At 32.7% G+C, this 19,360-nt stretch overlaps 3 protein-coding genes across 3 annotated transcripts in view; 2 read left to right on the top strand and 1 right to left on the bottom strand.

The window, feature by feature from the left end:
* The window catches only part of Trs33 (trafficking protein particle complex subunit Trs33), a 36,056-nt gene extending 35,800 nt beyond the window's left edge, over nt 1-256 (bottom strand). The window contains exon 1 of the mRNA XM_076390724.1: nt 241-256. The gene's annotated coding sequence lies outside the window, so the exon portion shown is untranslated. The remainder of the gene's footprint in view (nt 1-240) is intronic.
* A 2,084-nt stretch (nt 257-2,340) lies between these two features.
* On the top strand, nt 2,341-4,501 carry LOC143186691 (uncharacterized). Its single transcript, XM_076390400.1, has 3 exons — nt 2,341-2,483; nt 2,624-2,852; nt 4,415-4,501. The coding sequence occupies exons 1-3, from the start codon at nt 2,341-2,343 to the stop codon at nt 4,499-4,501; spliced, it is 459 nt and encodes a 152-aa protein (XP_076246515.1).
* Nucleotides 4,502-11,184: 6,683 nt separating this feature from the next.
* LOC143186690 (uncharacterized) lies at nt 11,185-15,459 on the top strand. Its single transcript, XM_076390399.1, has 4 exons — nt 11,185-11,258; nt 12,393-12,609; nt 14,215-14,425; nt 15,419-15,459. Exons 1-4 carry the CDS (start codon nt 11,185-11,187, stop codon nt 15,457-15,459), a joined length of 543 nt encoding a protein of 180 aa, XP_076246514.1.
* Nucleotides 15,460-19,360: the final 3,901 nt, after the last annotated feature.

Genomic DNA, 19,360 nt, shown 5'->3' with positions numbered 1-19,360 from the left:
AATAACAACAACAATAATAACAATAGAATATTAGAATCTACAATCACAATTGTGCAAGAGCTAAAGAAAATCGCTGTGAAATCGAATGTTACTGCAAGCCATTCGTCCAAACAGTGAACAAGGCGATCATTGTATGTATACTACTATCTCGTCACTTACAAATCGTCGCTTGCGATTCATAATAAATCCCCGACAGACTGTGAATAAGCTAGATAATAATAGTAACTCGAAACATAATACAGTAATGTTGCGGACGAGAGCCGCTCTCGGGTCTGGTCGCGACTCTCGTCCGCGACTGGTAGTCGATTCGGCTTCCTTTGCTCTCGGTCGCCGAGATAATTGGTACACGACCGGAGAAGCAAAAAAAAGGGTCTCGCTCGAGCTCGATGCCCGAAATCAATGACGTCAGAAAAGACAAGGATAGCATTAGGGATTTAATAGGAAAAATTGAAGTTCCTTATTTGCAAACAGATTTTCACGTAAGTAACACCAATCGATTCCTTGTGCTCTCCCGATAAAAATGATATCAAATACGACATGATTCCTATTATTTATGATAAAGATATTTAAATAATAAACGTTGGAACCCTGCGACGGTTACGGAGAATCGTCAAAGTTACTTTTCTATCAGTTCTTTACGAGCTAAAAATGACATAAACAGAATTTATGTATATTATATTTAATCGATGTCGGAAAGAAGATATTAAAAATAAAAAAATAAAAATTTCTAAACATTTAAAACGGAACTTATATACATACTTTTTGTATTACGCTTTCATTTTCTTAATAATTTCAGTCATTAAATAATTAAACACAAAAATATGAGGGAATACATAATAGGGAGTTAGCCCTACGACGAGAGCCGCGTTCGTCGAATCGACTACCACTCGCGAGCGAGAGTCGCGCTCGGGTCTGTTTACGAGCATGACCTTTCGTTCTACAAACCAAGTTTTATGTATCTTTGTTAAAAATAATCGGAATCATGTCGTGTTTGACATCATTTTAATCGGGAGAGCACAAGGAATCGATTGGTGTTACTTGCGTGAAAATCCGTTTGCGAATAAGAAACTTCAATTTTTCCTATTTAAATCCCTAATGCTATCGTTGTTTTTTATGACGTCCTTGTTCTCGGGCGTCGAGCTCGAACGCGATGGTTCCAAGAATTGGTTTCTCGGCGGCACGTATCAAACGAGGTAGTGGGGATAAACCACGGCTCTCGTCCGTGTAGACGAAACGGCTCTCGTCCGCAACATTACTGTAGCGTGAAATCATATTTCTGGAAGGAGACGAAGTTAAAGCTGCCATATTGAAAATGTACGAAAAACGAAACGTTCATGTAATGTTAGAAACTTTACAAAATGTTCACATTGTCGAAAATGTTTATGTTTCACATGTTCTTACGATGCATACCATCCAAGGCATTGCAAAAAATAAATAAGAAAACAACACACTTGAAATCACTCGGTGGATTCTAATCTTTAATCGCTCACGAACTCAAGGACTAAATCTCGTACCTCGTCTTGTGAATCGTCTCACGGGGCACAACAATATTATTGCTATTAACGAGAATTATTGATATAATTAATTTTTAGATTTTAATAATGTCGAAATCGTCGCCAGTTGTTACAATAGAATACACGATAAATAAATTGCATTGCGTAGTTGAGCAAACTTCAAATTCGATTTTTTCGAAAACGAAGCTCTGGATGAAAAAATTGTATACCACAATTTTTTCTCATTTTATTATGTAAAATTACCCTCCGGGCGATTGTACTAGGATTTTCCACCCTCTCTGTATAGAACTCTATGGTGTCGCCTGTTATTATACCTGTCCTTCACTTTGTATGTCCTACGTCCTACCTCATGCTGAACTATTTCTGCCAGCCGAGCGGAAATTATATCGAAATCGGCATCGCACTGAACGTGTTCATCGATTATAATTGAACATCTTGTGTATGCATATACCATAAGAAAAAAGAATTCGTATAAATGAGTAATTTTGAATCGAAACTTGCAAAATAAAAATTTAGCTACAATTTTCTGTACCAGAGAAATGGTTTCTCAATTTACAAATTTTATTCCGTGAGATTAATTCTTCTAATTGATGAATTTCAATCTTGAATTTTATTATCAAGTTATTCTTTTTCGAGGTAGGACAAATTATACGAAGTTAGCAAATGTATATAAGTATATCTTTTGTTTAACAACTATGGTTACCAATATAACATATTATTAAATACAATTATATATTTTAAATTATCCAAGTTTTACACTTATTTAATCGAATGATTTCCTTGTTGAATACTTAATCTGATAAAACGTTCACATCATTCATAAAAAATGGCATGTTTCGAATTTTCAAGGGGTCATGGCACTGGTGTGGCGGAAGCAATTGGAAACTGGGGATTTTCTAATAATAAAATTTCAAATTCTGGACAAGAGTTAAAACGATTAATATATCTCTCTAGGAAAATGGCTTGCTTGTATGAAATGAATATAATAAGTTTTTCTTATATTGTAAAATATGTTAAACAATATAATACAGTCACGTTCAATAGATTGCTAAAACTTATGTATGTTATTTGAAAGAATCTCTTCAAAATGCACTACTACAACTTTTCAGGCAAACTAGAAAACCAATGATGTGTGTAAAGTACGATTGTAGATACGACCCAGAAGCTTGGTACATAAAACCGAGTCCTGAAGAATGCAAACCAGTTTGGACATTTCCTATAAAAAGACCGCTTATTACATATAGTTCCACGGCTGATATACTTATAACTTCAAATTTAAATAGTATTGGAACAGATTTACTTCACATTATTCCAGGAAGAAGTTACGTATTACAAGGAGTATGTAAAAATAATTTTAAATCTAATGAAATTACAGTGTTCAAATATTTCCAATATTATTCTATTAGGTTAGTGCACATGAATTGTCGGTGTTTTGAACACGATTTTAAACAACGATAGTTTTTCAAAAGTACCATTTCCTTATTCAAAACACTTTTCATATGATTTTATGCACTTTTGCCGAAGTAACTATTTTTATTACTCCAGATTTACAAAGATTTTGAGTTTTAGAATTCGAAACTTATTTGAGTCTTTATTTCGCACACTTTAAATATGTTTACAGTTTCTTTGTTTGAAAATGATGTAGTCATTAAAAAATATATTTTTAAAATAATAATCTGTAGATTCATGCTACGGAAAAATATTCATAATTTTCAAATTTCAATGCATACATATATAAATTTTGTTATGCTCAATTCCACGATTTCTATTTGTATTCCCCCCTTACAATTAGAATATTATTATTGATAATATTTTTCGGCGATTCTGTCAATTCACTCCTCAATGAAATATCATTAGCTTTAAATTTTACAAAGCGATATTGAATTATCTTAAAATTTTTATATAACTTCCAAATTTTACATTTATGCCTCTAACAATATTTACGAAAATGCTTTTCTACAAAAAATTATTTAAATATCCTAGTTATTCCTTATGTTAAATAATGAATTAAGTATTATTGATGTCCAATATTTTTATTACAAATGGTATTAATTTTCAACATTTGTGTACAGTGGTAGCTTTATTCTTTTTTAATACATTTTATAATAATTTGAAGATTGAATAATTGAAACGACATTTCATATACATCAAACTAATACATTTACTTGCATTACATTGTTATAGTTTAAATTTTCTTTTACTCTATTAGTAAATGTATTGATCATACACATAATTTTTTCTTGAATGGTTTGAACATATCATATTTAGTTTATTGATACAAATAAGTTATAAAAATATAAATTCAAAAACTTTTCTTCTTTAATATCTAAATTCGTTTTAATTGTTTATGACGGAATTTCACATAATAACAAATCGTATACCCACATAAGATGAATCATCAAAAACAGAATAATATTAACATAAATTTAGTAGTAGTATTAATTACAGTAGAATGTCGTTTATCTTTACCCTGTTTATATAAACGAATGTTTATTTAACACTCTACGCACCTCCGTTATTCGGACTAATAAGATCTACTGAGGATGCAAGTGGACCTCTGTTTTTGGAACTGCCTTGTCGTTGGGGTGTTCAAATAAACGAGGTTCTACTATACTTTTAAAATACATTATGGTATCAAAGTATGTATCATCAGAAATCTTTCCTTTTTTTGTTGATGCAAGTTGCGATTCGATAATTTTTTTTTAGTAAAAATTAATAAATACCTTTTCTCTCTACTAATATTCGACGTTTGAAAAAATCAATTGAGAGGATTTTATGCTGTATTAGAATGCGGTACTGCTGTACTGCTGTAATGTTGTACTGCTTGTAATGTTGTTACTATCTAAACTATCATACTTTTTATGAAGTTTATATAATGTTTTTCACTTTCTGTTCAACAGACAGATAAATGGTATCGACGAGGACCAGAATGCCATCCTCAGCCCAGTTGCCTGGCACCACAATGCCCAAGGCCATACTGTTCATGAAATCTCACTGACAGAATTATATCGTTCAATTATAAAACTAAAAATGTGTACTACTGATAATATCTACAAAATGTTATGGATTATTTGAAATAATACAATTGTTTGAAAAAATAAATTGTGTTTTAATTTCATTTTATTTAAAACATATTTTTTTACCTAGATTATCATACATTACATTACAGATATACTGTGATTAACCCTTTCGCCACGGCGGAACTAGCCATCGGTACGCCACTAACGAACGAATCTTCTGGATCTTCTGGACATAACTTACCAACCTGGTTCACTTATTTTTCTGTATGTAATGTTATTGCTAATTGATTACCTTACTTTTAACTATGATACTCCATAAAAAAATAGAAAACAAACTTTACTCGTTCCAGGAACTTGTGCACTAGTTTAATGCATGCTGTTAATTCGCCTATTGTTATTGTCGCTAGCCAATGCGACGCGCTTAGTGGATGCCGGATATAATCAGCGCTAACCAGTGTAAAGCATTTAGTGGAGGCGGATATAACCGGCGTTAGCTAGTGTGAAGCATTTAGTGAATGCCGGATATAACCAGCGCTAATCGGGAAAGGGTTAAAACGGCCAATTTCTTCGGCAACAAATAAAAGTCTTGGCTGGCTATTGTAAATAAAGGATAAGTAGTGTTAAAACCAATACATACCTGCAGTTTATAAATTTCGATCCAATATCGATACATATCAAAAACATGAGTATCAAAATGAATGGATATCCTATCGATATTTACACAAAAGTATCGATACTTGTTTGATAGTTTGACGAAGATATCCGTTTCATACTTCGACGAAAGTATCGATACTTACTAGGGAATAGTCCGACCGAAGTGATAATTTCAGAGTTTTACGAAAATTTTGTAGATTTGTAGTGTACTCGTAAATATTCGACTCATATCTTTTTTCTATCAGCTCAAATCCACATTAAAAAGGTGAAAACCGCTACCTTGAGGGCAGAAACCATTTTTCAACTGGCGTAATATTTTGGAAGCCATTAGATGTAGAAATAAAACTTGATATTAGTTGTATTTTTGAACGTCGAATCCAAGTATCTATTTGTTTCAAAAATATTTTGAAAAATGATATATTTCTGACTATTTTTGAAGTAAAATGTTAAACAAGTTTTTCGCAAATTTATATGTGGATACTATAGGCCAAAACACAAAGTATGGGTGTTTTGGAATTTTGAATGGAGACGTTTTTAGGACTTTACTGGACGTCTTTGAGACACCTTTAATATGTCCCTTTACTATTTGGATTCGTTGTGCATTCTCTTTTCAATAAATTAGTGAATCTATTTTTCTATCCAAAAAAGGTTCTTTTAATCCTCAATATTATGACGAATTCACTGGTGACTTGCCGCTGTCGTCTGTGAGCCAAAGTAACTCTGGCACCGAACAGTACGGCAAAGGTTAAATAAGTATTTAGTTCCAGGTGATGCTGTCCTGTATTGAGATTATTTTATTTTTCATTTCCACGTAATTATCAAATGCTGTTCATAAACTTTATCAATTACGGTCAGAGTCAACTTCGTCGATCGTGAAAGTTGTTTTTAAAATTCGAATTAATGTTAATAACACAGAACGTAAATTAGTATTTACTATTCTTCGTTAATTTGTTTATAAAAATTAGTTAATCAACTCTTAATTAGTATTTTATAAAAATTAGTTAGTCAACTCTTAGTTAATATTTTTATAAAAATTAGTTAGTGAACTCTTAATTCATTGTTTTACAAAAATTAAGCGTCTTGTGCTGTGTAATGGAACCTTTGGGTGATGGTTATGAATAAATTCCACATTCTAATATATACTACAGTTTAAATATACATACGTTTGAGATGCACACAGTTCGACTGTTACTAAACGTCTCCCAAAACTCTATAAGTGCAGGAAAATCCTGACCCGGACGGGGTCTTAGAGTGGAGAAAAGGAAAAAACGCCAGCCTGTCCGAAGGACGAAGCTCTTTAACTTAATTTATGACTCTTGGTGAAAGTGAGTCTTTCTAACACAAAGTTTCGAGAAAACTGCATCTAAAATTAAAATATATTGAAAGTACATTACAGCTGTTGTAAAATTTTACACCGTTTGAAAAAAATAGCGTGGATTTAATAAGGTAGTATAGGCGTAAGTTGTAAACTTATTAATCATTATAAATTTTAATATTGTTACTTTTTTTCAGAACTAATTTCCTCCGTTGCGAATAGAAATGACTTTAAAATTGATAGAATTTTTATTATTAAGAGGGTACGATCACATGTGTCAGAGCGACGACATTATCGACAAAATTAGGCAAAAACATGGGTTTACGCCCTGCGATTTTTCGTCCTTACGTAAGAAGATTTTGAGCTGAGAATGCGTTTATTCGAAAGAAAACAGTTCAACGTAATGCAGTTAACTCGTGATTTAACGAAATTCTGCTAATATTTAATAATATGAACGTTACAAAGTAGAGCAAAAATCTACCATTCACAGTCGTGGAATTCAAACATTCTTCTGTAATTTATAGAGTGTTTTGAACTTCGATTGAGAAGAATGATAGTGACAGTGATAGTAATACTGTAAATGTGTATATAAAAATTTAAATTAAATTAAAATATTCAATTTAAAAAATAAAAATTAAATTCTTGTTACAACACAAAAAGTACTTACGTTATAAGTATTATTTAAAGATTTTATCACAACCGATTTTGATAAGTGGATAAAATGCAGTAGGTATATGTAGAGTCCCTCAAAGGGGAGTCCGGACACTTCGACCATTTTCAGGCAAAGAGTAAATGGATATAGGGAATAACAAAACGGTTGAATTTAAATGCTGTAAACCGGGGTATTGTTTTACACCGTGGACTTGTACCATGTAAAAGAAGCAGTGTAACAATTCATTTTCAAGAAAGTATAAAATTTATGTTAAACTATAGAAAAAGCAATTTCTAACATAAAAATGCATTCACTAATGACACTTTATTTAATAAACACATAAAAGAAAATGTAATGTGTGGAGCAAAATGAAAGAAAAAAGAAAGAGAGAGAATGTAAAAACAGATCTACATGTATTTTTAAAATTCGATATTTTAAAGTATTTTAAATAAAATTCGTTAATTTTAGTTCAACTAACTATTGATCATAGTACGTATATCGATGTGTCTGTTGAGACGTCGCGATATGTATCGTTTACAATTTGCGTTTATTTTATGCCATGATATGGGTTTCGTTTTTCACGTGCTCTACAATCTACAATAAACGTGTAACAGGTTGTGGGAATAAAATCACCACGTGTATGCATAGAGAATGTTAAGAGTGAGTAAGAAAAGAATAATTGAGGCGGCTATGTTAATTACACAACGCATTGTGAATTTTGTCGAAATGAATTACGAAATGTGAAAATTACCAATGAAAAGCATCCTAATCTACGAAATGGCCATACAAGAGTAGAACAATATCGAAGCCGTCAAATGTGCACAAGAATAGAGCAACAAGAACGAAAAAGCCTAGGCACCAATTCCGCTAAATAATGACAACAATACGGAAGTAATATCCAAAATAAAGTTGAACAATTAAAAGAAACTAGTCTATACAATATTTTTCAAATGAATTTTATAGTTTCTTGAAGAGCTAAGGGATGTCTAGAAAATTAACAGTGGAATATACACTGCAATAAAATGGTGTGGTAGAGAGGACAAACCGTACCCTAATGGAAATGGCCAGGTTTATGTTTTTATAGGCAAGTTTAGGCAAAGGTAATGAATAGTGTAATGCAATTAATTGCAGTGATTTTTTTAATGTAAGAGCAAACCATTTTTGTCGTCGTTTATAATTTACTTCTAGTGCCTTTGCATGATTACTAGTGAATACATTTTGTAACATCTTTCTGTAATTACTCTTTCTGTTGCATAATAAAAGTTTTAATTGCAATGATTTATTTTCGTTCAATAATTAATATACACAAACATCTAAACATCAGACAGATTACAAGTGTTCTGTATCGAGTGAGTAACATACATACATCCGGTACATTAACCAATGTTTTTAATTACACTGTTCAACAAATTTTGACTTTTTTTCGATTTTGTAAACGTGAATAAACATTTCTTATAGATTTCAACATGCTGATTACGAATCTGCAAACCGTTTTTATCCAGAACGTACAGTTTTTGAAAAAAACAATTTTGAAAAAAATGACAAATTTTCAACTTTGGGATTTTTCTGTGCTTATGCCGTAGTAGTTATTTAGTTGCTCTTTGCAGGAAATGATTCTGTGAACTCTCCCGAATAAAATAATATAAAGAGTTATTAGATTATAAACATCGAAATAGGTTTAAATAACAATTAAAATGAAAAGGACACCCAAAACGCACCCATTTTTGCTGATATTTTTCACTTTCTTTCAAAAAGTAAGGGTCTAGGAGAAAATTTGACTATACCACGCGATAGAGCAAACCTTTCTACTAAGGAAAGCATCAAGCGAATGTTCAAAATTATTTTTGTTTTCAATATAGAAATAAAATAGTTTGGCGAAACGCGCGGCGGCGGCAGTGGTACTCAATGACGTCAATGCGTATAGGGTCCGCGGAACGGCAGGCGATAGGCGAGGCGTCCAGCGGCGCGCGCCGCCGTCATTGAGTACCACTGTCGCCGCCGCGCGTTTCGCCAAACTATTTTATTTCTATATTGAAAACAAAAATAATTTTGAACATTCGCTTGATGCTTTCCTTAGTAGAAAGGTTTGCTCTATCGCGTGGTATAGTCAAATTTTCTCCTAGACCCTTACTTTTTGAAATAAAGTGAAAAATATCAGCAAAAATGGGTGCGTTTTAGGTGTCCTTTTTACTTTAATTGTTATTTAAACCTATTTCGATGTTTATAATCTAATAACTATTTATATTATTTTATTCGGGAGAGTCCACAGAATCATTTCGTGCAAAGAGCAACTAAATAACAACTACGGCAAAAGCACAGAAAAATCCCAAAGTTGAAAATTTGTCATTTTTTTCAAAATTGATTTTTTCAAAAACTGTACGTTCTGGAAAAAAACGGTTTGCAGATTCGTAATCAGCACGTCGAAATCTATAAGAAATGTTTATTCACGCTTACAAAATCAGACCCGTGTTGAACAGTGTTATTAATCTATTTTCTGTACAATATCATAGACGCTTCTAATGTTTACGAGTCTTTATTGAAATTTATATTTTTGGAACAACTCGGCGAATCCATTTATGATAAAATGTTCGTTAAAAACAAAACATAATTAGTAATTAGATTATATTTAGCCCAATTGTAACATGAATATTTTATAACAAATTGAAATGGTTAAAATTAAACCTGGAACTTGATCGAACATAGTAGGCAACCCAACAGCATCAACATTCTTATCACAACACACTGTAATAGTACCAACGTAACTGGAAATAACTAGTTTTATCTGAAAATAACAGTAACCAATGAATAGTTGGCCCGCTGATAACAGGATTCTCCCTTGAGGAACTCTACAGCAACTTTGTTTTCTATGTTTCACTTCTTTAAACTATTCCATTTTCTGTTAATATCAAGGTTTCAATTGTATATGGTTTCATTTAAAAATTAGGGTGTAATGTAATGATTAATTTAAGAGGGTAGACCCGGATATGTTAGGGCGGTGACATTACCGACACAATTAAGCAAAAACAGAGGTTTACGCTATTACACTTTTCGTCCTTATATTAGAAGCTTTTAAGCTAGGAAAGTGCTCATTTTATAGAGGAAGATTTAATTGAGTGCGTTCTGGTTATGATTTAGCCAGATTCTGCTGATATTTAATAATATGAGCGTTTAAAGTGAAACAAAAATCGACAAATTCACAGCTATGAAATCAAAGCATTTTTAGATAATTTAGAGATTGTTCTGAGCGAAATCATGACCAGAGCGGGCTAGATTGAACCTTGCTCTATCGAATGAGCCCTTTCCCAGTGCAAAATCTTTCAATATAAGGACGTAAAGCGTCAGGGCGTAAACCTCTGTTTTTGCCTAATTTTGTCGGTAATGTCACCGCCCTGACATATTCGATCCTAGGCCCAAGCTCGTATTATTTCCATGTTCAATGTGTAAAAACTTTTGGGTGGTCACTCAGTTTTTAGTTGCAATCTCATCCGGTTGATTCATATATTCTTAATTTATGTATTTAATTTTGTCTAAAAATGAAAAATATATATTCTGCATAACTGATTTATTTGAATCAGAAAAACTTGTTCAGACTGGCGATCCGAGCACGCAACAGGATTGATATACGCGCATACGCTCATATATGTAGACAAACACATAGTTAACCATATGAGAATTCGTTTTTAAAGTCCAAACTAGTACAGAAAGAAAAAATAACGAATTTAAAAAGTATCATAAGACTTGTACATAAATGTCATCTTATGGACATTTTATGAGTAGTAAAATATATTATTTTCCGAAAATGTTTATATAACAAAAAAGAAACATATTTTGAATTTTACCTATGTGTTGCACGTGCATGTAAATATATATTTCAAACAATTTTTGTAAAATTTGTAAAAAACAAACACTACACAAACGAAACAAAATATTCCAAATCCTGTTACAATGGCTTTATAATTTAATATTTTCTACATAATGATAAATTAACAAGTACTTCAGTATCCTACATAAAAATAGTAATAAATCAAAATGTCGACAACACAAATAACTAAACCAGCAGATATAATTTGTGGACTAAAGGCAGCGATAACAGCATTAGAATGGTTAGTTTAAAATGTTAATGCACAATTGGTTAGGTAGTCGCGTCTCATTTTCGCGGAAAAGTAGTTACTTGAGTTATGTACGTGTAAATACGCACATAGTAATAAGGAAATATACATGTAAAATATGATCGTTTAATCGCATATTTAAAAAATAATGGAGTTGGGAAAAGATAAATAATGAATTCCGACATAACACTTCTTAGTATTAATAGAAGGTTTTTATAATCTGTGTACACACATAAGAAGTCTTCATACACTATGATAAAGTTTACTTACTGTTGTATATTCCCAACAAGGAAAGTAAGAAATAAATACTTTTTTGTTATTATATTAGAAAAAGAAGAAAAGATTTACATTAATTTGTTAATAATTCAATTAATGAGAAAGAATATCATAATAAAAATAAGATCATAAAAGACGCCGTAAACATAAATTGATTAACCATAATTTCTTAAACTGATGGTTAATTGGTCCTCGTTTTACATTATAATAATAATCTCTTGAATTCTTTTGTATATCGTACCGACTAATTTTTTAGTTAAACGCTCAAACTACATATATTTCAGACTTTAACTCTTCTTCATTCCTAATGGTGCATTTTTTCAATTTTCCTTCGACTGAATTTAAGAGCTAAAAAATGTTTTAAAGAAATATTTGAAATTAGTCTTGATCATATTTTTCAAGATCAAATATTTTTTATTTTATCGTGTTCACGCGGAATAATATGAAGGGAGGACAAATATGAAAAAAGATTTATTTCTAAGAGATTAAAAAAGAATATATTTATACAACAGTAGATATTTAGTCTATCTGTAAGCGAAGTTCTCCATGCGCAACAGGTTTATTAAGTTTGTGAAAGACGCTAAGAGCACCAGTAAGTTGTAAAGTAGAAGTGCACAGCAATGAATATACATATGCATAATTGAATTATTGCAAAAGACACATGCTGAACATATCGTATACGTCTATAAAATAGTTACGATGATTGTAACAGAAGCAAGTTTAAGTATATTAAAGAAAACGTCTTTTTGTTGAATATATTTTTTTCATAATTTTCACTTCTTTTAGATTATATATTTTGTATTATTTTTTATACATAATTTATAAATGATGAAATTGTTTTATGCATCCTAGTTACCATCACATGGACATGTTAAAGCAAAAAGAACCAAAGAAAATAAAAAAAGTGAAACCACCAATGTTCATGATGATCCCAATTGAAGAAAAAGACACTAGAACGTCAAAAAAGAAGTCAGATACTACGTGTAAAACGCATACATCTACAAAGGATACACGAGGATTAAAAGATTGCATTCCGCAGGATGCTAGTGGAAAAGATCATTGTCACATGGTAGTTTAATAAAGTTAAAAACTAATGTGATTGTACATATAACTTGATTATACAAAAATATGAGATCACTTGAAATACGCAATTTTTTCACCTCAAAATCGAAAAGTCCTTTACCGTATTACCAGTTAAATTTCATTTTCGAGATATTATCAGTTGCAGATTAATTTTATCAATTTTTAAACGATTTTTATTGATAAACAAAGATTCAGCCACTATTTCGTTATTTATGATTTTTTATTTATTTCGTTGTTTAGAATCAATTTTAAAATTTTCTTCTACTCGCAGCCGAGCAACCTATATGTAGTACAGGGTGTCATAAAATTATATGTCACGACCACCATAGCGTGATTCTACACCTACGATTTGGTGGAAATTTACATAAAAAACGCCCCGCAAAATTGACCTTGACCTTGAAAAATCAAGATCTAAGAAACAAAATTTTTTTTGTTTAATCGTGTTCTACTGGTCATAAGGACCAACTTTGTGAAAGAAACCATGGGTCGCATCTCAACCGATCTCTTAAAAAATGATGTTGCATTTATTATAACTTTTGCAGCTTCCTTATTTGTAAAATTTTTACATCCAGCACCCATATATAAGTAAATAGCGTACTATTCACAAAACAGCGGTGAATTATGCGTTAGCTCGGGATATATAACGAAATACTTCCCCGTGTTCAAACACTCATTTGGTCGTAGTCAATCAAAATATTTCGCATGACAACATTCGGCGGGTATCATTAGTAAGCTATCTCGTTGGATATGAAATTATCAGAATCATGATACTCCTATTTCCCTAACTACAGAATGAAAGAACATTATGAACAAAGAAGCTGCAAACATTATAAGAAATGCAACATCATTTTTTAAGAGAATGGTTGAGATGCGACCCATGGTTTCTTTCACAAAGTTGGTCCTTATGACCAGCAGAACACGATTAAACAAAAAAATTTTGCTTCTTTGATCTTGATTTTTCAAGGTCAAGGTCAATTTTGCGGGGAGTTTTTTATGTCAATTTTCACCAAATCGTAAGTGTAGAATCACGCTATGGTGGTCGTGACATATAATTTTGTGACATCCTGTACATTGTGATTCAAATATCAGTTACCTAAAATATAAATAGCAATTATTATAATGTTTAAAAGTAATGAATATATAGACTTCTAAAATATGTGTAAATATTAACATAGAGAAGCGTAAAAAAAGAATAGTTTAAAGAAAATGTATGCTGCTTCAAAAATACTTTTTAATCCCTTCATACTGAATGACCACTATTGTGGCTGTTCACGAAATCGTCCTCTGTATACAAATCGTCACTATAGTGCTTTCTCGCAAAGTTTTTCCTGCACGAGAATTTAAAATATTAAAACAAATTTTAATGAATTCCTTAAAAATTCTTTAGTACGTATAATGCACATTCGTGGCTAACATGCCTGTAGAGCGACAATGTAGTAACGGCCAGTTTAATCATCGCGAAAGTGTTAATGGAATAAAAATTGAATGTCTTTTGTAAATGGAATAATAGATTTTCAAATCAGAAACGAAGACGCAATCAATATTATTATAATAGTAGCAAAAGAAAATGTAAACGTCATTTTTGTTTTAGTTAGTACCTGATTTAAAGTTTCCTGAAATGAGATCTGGAATTTTATACACGAGATGCTATTGCGTGCACAGAGATGGTCTTCAGGATGCTTGCCCACTAAGCCAATGTCAAGGGCAACCTGAATGTCTTTGTAAACCCTGGCCTATTTGTCCCCCAGCAAGATATTTGCGATGCCGTCATCCGGAAGTATACCCACCAGAATCGAATTCAAGTAATAATTTATACTATTATTTTATTAGCTAGGCCCGTATGCAAAAATTTGAACATGCAGACTCAAATTGATAATAAACTAAATATAATCGAGTAAGACTGTATCATAGTACCAAATTCCTACGTTAATCTATCAGGTAATCGACAACAGATGGGAGAAAATATAGAAAATAATTACTAATCTTAGCACATGCTTTAAGAGTAACAAAACTAAAGCAGAAAGTTATGTATACAGAATGTTAAAAAAAGGATTCAAAACTTTAAGAGCTTATAGTATTCACTAAGAGGAGTAAAAAATGTCTAATTAACATAGGTCCAAAAGTCAATCCTTTCGACGAAAAATCGACTTTTAATATCTAAGAATATTCGATACATATGCTTGATGTGATTTCCTTCTGTTGCAATGCAAACTTCATATCTACTAGGCTCACTACTACGCTCACAACTACACTCAATATTAAATGAAAACTGAAAATTTGTACTACGTTTGAAGCTATGAAGTAATCGTTGTTGATGTTGGTTTAATAATCTCGTTCTGATAACCTGGAAGGTACTTTTGAATCAATTCCTCTATTCACATTCAATGCGTCGTGAAGACACTCATTCATGATATCGAATATACATAGATAATAGAAGTAAATTTTTCGTCGAAAAGATTGATTTTTGAACCTATGTTGATTAGACGGTTTTTACTCCTCTCGGTGAGTACTATAAACTCTCAAAGTCTTAAACCCTTTTTTTTGATACCCTGTATAGGATGGGTTTATACTTGACTAGAATTTACGTTAAGTTTATTTGAAGTTTAACCCTTTTTGTATAATTTAACATAAATTTTGTACTTTATTGCAAATTAATTTTGACACATGAAGCCAGGTGCAACTGATTTTCCAATACGATTGTAGCGTGACAACAGCCTTAAAGCTAACCAAGAAATTAATAAAATAAATAAATAAAACTATACAAGTCATAATATTGAAATTTTCATATATTTTAGGTGATAAGTTCCATCAACGACCATTGGCACATGCTGGATAAAACGTATCAAACTTATATTCATAACTGTTGGTGCTGACAATTGAAAGAAAATGATCTACATATCACAAACAATATTTAAATACTTGTACATAGTATGTATAACTCAAACGTAAATAAGAGTAACTCAACAATAAAAATTGTACAAATATGATTTTGAATTTGACAAATATGTGTAGCGTTTGTAGCTGTCTTCTCACGTGAGATTTTTTTTCTGCACAAGCATATACGTGCAATGTTTAGACCTAAAGGGAATTCCGATGAGTTACCAAAGTTTTCCGTAGCGTTTGTTTCTTAGATTAAGCTTGCCGAGTCAAGAAAATAGATGGTGCGGAAGTAGAAATAAGAAATAGCTGATTGGTCAGCACCCACGCACTAAAATGTAAAAGAGGGTGCACAGTTTGCTGCGTGAGATTTCATGAAAGCACGAGGTGCGAGTGGTAAATCAATTGCGACACGGTGTTTTGAAATAAGTCTTGTTAATTTGTGTAGAACATTTTAAAAATAAATACTCTTCAACAATTCAACTTCGTCCAACGTTCGGCATTTGACGTATCTTTAAAAACAATAAAGATATTTCAGGTGCAAACGTTAGGTGACTCACCCTGTATAGATAAACGTGTACATATGTAAGTAGCCATATCTGTAGAGATCATAAGTACATACCTTAAATGTAAATAAATGTATATAGGCATAGATGTAACAAGTGTAAGTATAGGTCTGTATGCGTGCGTATGAGACTGTGTATCAAAGACTGAAGCCTAGCAGCTACCAGATCAAATCTGTGATCGCAAAAGTACAAGTCGCGCTTTACATAAATATTAAATATTACAATGTATGCAAATACGTATCTGCTGCCGTCTATCTCCTACCCCCACCTCCCTTCCCAATCCTCAACCCCTCCCAACCTTTAAATCACCTTTAAAAATGATCAACACAGTTTTAAGACGTTTTCTATGCTTAGTAGCGAATCTGTACAAGTGATGTCACTTTAGTCAAATATGGAAATAGCAGCATTAAGTGCGATAATAAACACTAGTGTTAGTAAAAAGGGAGTAAGCTACGCGTACTCAAGATCGAGTCAATAGCCTCGTCATACTTTCTTGTACCGTCTCTTTTTGTACGTTATAGACCAGGCTTCGGAATTAACTGCTCTTTTCGGCCGATTTTCGAAGGAGACGCCTCCTTTCTCCTTCGCACGTCACTTCTCTCCGCGGCGGCCCTAGTGCTCGAAAGGGCTCAGGCGCGTGCCACAAAAATCGTGCGTGGCGCATTTGGGCGACGACACTTATATCAATAGATTTCCACATCACCCATGAGGTACTATTGTTGATGCGTTTTTGTTTTGTCAGTGGTATCCCCTGACGCGCGATTCTTGTGGCACGCGCCTGAGGCCTTCCGAGCACTAGGGCCGCCGCAGAGAGAAGTGACGTGCGAGGGAGAAAAGAGGCGTCGCCTTCGAAAATCGGCCGAAAAGAGCAGTTAATTCCGAAGCCTGCTATAGACTATAATATAAGATTGTTATTTATTTTTCCTTTTGCTAATAAACGTATATATTTAAAAACACAGTATTCACTTGTGCAGCAATTAACTTACGGCAAACTTGGAAATTTCAAGTTAAAGCTAAATATCCACTTTCCCATATTTCCAGCTAAATACCACTATATTCACACGATTCAGTGCTATATTGAATCCCTTATAATATCTGGACAATCGAAAAGATCGCATGTGGCTCGTGCCGCTTGTCGGCGATTAGAACAGCTGAATATGGCGTTTCAAAGGTGAGAGAGTAAGGTTCACATTCGCCTTCTCTCTCGACTTTCCGCAGCTGTTCGAAGTCAGCGCGGTGCGCTGAGCTCACGTATGCATAGCTCGTATAGTAGCGTGTACAGTGGAGGGGGAAATTTTCAACCGCAATCATAGAATCATAGAATGAATCGAAACGCATCATAGAATGGCTCCATCTTACGTTCATCAGGTAGCCACGTATCTGTGGGTAATGTTATTTCTTTAACGAAAACTGTAACAGTAGATACTGACATGTCAATCTCCAAAAGGCACGTGACTACTGTACGGGGAAGATCAATGAGTGGCAAACTGTTTGTATAGGAATATAGTACTTGTTGTGTAACAATGTGTAATGGTAACTTCAGGAGGCGCGAAGTTTAAACTGAATGGTGAATGTAATAAAGACAGCAGTTAAGGGTAAAGTTAATATTTTATAGATTTGAATTTAGTTTAGAAGATTTTCAAATAGGATATTTCAGGTAATGAATTAATAAATCAATATTTGCTTAGAAACATTTTTTTAAACATAAAAACTTCATCTTTTTCCCCCTTCTCTCTCTCTCTCTCTCTAAGGAAATAGACTCATTGCCAAGACATAATGTACTCATAAGATAAAAGATCGATAAACTATGACGTCAGTGATAACTAATAGGAATTTATTAATTATTAATATTAATTATTAAGTAATATTCTCATTGGTTTTTAGTAACTAAGTTCTTTGGAAAAATCAAAATGTTTTTATTTTGATTTGAAAAAGCCATTTTTTTTATAACACTTGGACCCAGTTAATCAGTCTGATCAGCCGCATTTTCACACTTCTTGCTTTACAAAATATATAATCATTCAATTTTGAGTTATAAATTGTCTAAATTATTTCTGCGAGCACAGTGCTTTAGCGTTCCACGGCCGTGAACATTTCTCATTCTCAAAAATCTCTAAATTGCATACAACATACTCATTTTGTTAATAATGATCGGAGTCGACTCTGATGCAATTGCGGATGAACCTGATTTTTAATCAGGATACCGCAAAAAAATGTCTTATCTGAACGAGCACCATACGAAATCGAGGAATCACTAGGATAAGTTTAGCAAATGAATTCGACGCAAAATCGGAAAGCTACTAAGAGGTTGAAAAAGGATACAGACGAACCAGTTACAAAATCAGGGTACTGTAGAATACAGACGGTGTAACTTAGAAAGCTGTAGGATAGGTCAGATTTTATAGAAAAATCTGATAATCAGACAGCCACAGGGTTCGAAAGATCGTTTTCAATAATAGAAATTATGCGGCATACCCGATGTGAAATTTGGATACCGCAGGTGATACTGATAAAGTTGTATCACACGATACCCTGCACATGCAGGCATAGTGTGAAACCTGCTGTCCAGTGATATCACAAGATGGAAAGAGAAGTTTTCGAATAGAGTAGGGATTGCCTCACCAACCAGTAATTACTAAGAATTCTTTCCTCATTCAAACCTGACAGTAGGTTTTATACCATCCTTGATTCTGTGGGAACTATCATAATATAGGGTTGTTGGATATAATTGTAGGTTTGAAATAATAGGCTCGTTCATATGATCAATACTATAAGGCTATATTATAAAAATTAATAATTGTACAATTACAGGAACAGTGAAATATAAAGATTACCAATGATATGTTTGACGTTGACGCCCTGGCAATGTGGGGACTAAGAGTACTAGTATAATAAATTTCCAGCTAGAATTATTCCGAAGTCGCGGGTCCTATGAGGTAACAAAATTCAGAAGGAACTTCCGATCTTTGGTCCGATTTTATTGCAACATGTCACCTGTTATGAACATGACTTTAAAGTAACAGCACGGTTGTGGTCCAACGAGAGTTAAATTCGACAGGTTTATATAGACCAGAAAAGGAGTGAGGATCCAACGAAATTTCTATATGATAAGGAAGTTCGGTTTGTTATTTGGTTGTGATGCAGATGTTCGGACCACTCACCCTTTCTACTAGAGATAAAGATACTAAGACAATTTCTTTTAGTAGATGCGCTTTCTAAAATTACTCGAATAAAAATTAAAAACATTCTCCACGCGTAACAGCATCATCTGAATTAGCTGCAACCTAATCAAAT

This window comes from Calliopsis andreniformis, unplaced genomic scaffold, assembly GCF_051401765.1.
Source record: "Calliopsis andreniformis isolate RMS-2024a unplaced genomic scaffold, iyCalAndr_principal scaffold0022, whole genome shotgun sequence".
NCBI classification, from domain to species: Eukaryota; Metazoa; Arthropoda; class Insecta; order Hymenoptera; family Andrenidae; genus Calliopsis; species Calliopsis andreniformis.
This window is presented reverse-complemented; position numbering and strand designations above follow the sequence as displayed.

Bases quoted from the DNA above. Each gene is read 5' to 3' on its own strand.
- LOC143186691 (XM_076390400.1), top strand. From the start codon at position 2,341: ATGGCATGTTTCGAATTTTCAAGGGGTCATGGCACTGGTGTGGCGGAA. The intron at 2,484-2,623 runs GTATGAAATGAA...ACAACTTTTCAG, and splicing joins TCTAGGAAAATGGCTTGCTT to GCAAACTAGAAAACCAATGA. The intron at 2,853-4,414 runs GTATGTAAAAAT...TCTGTTCAACAG, and splicing joins GAAGTTACGTATTACAAGGA to ACAGATAAATGGTATCGACG.
- LOC143186690 (XM_076390399.1), top strand. From the start codon at position 11,185: ATGTCGACAACACAAATAACTAAACCAGCAGATATAATTTGTGGACTA. The intron at 12,610-14,214 runs GTAGTTTAATAA...TTTTTGTTTTAG, and splicing joins GAAAAGATCATTGTCACATG to TTAGTACCTGATTTAAAGTT. The intron at 14,426-15,418 runs GTAATAATTTAT...CATATATTTTAG, and splicing joins CCCACCAGAATCGAATTCAA to GTGATAAGTTCCATCAACGA.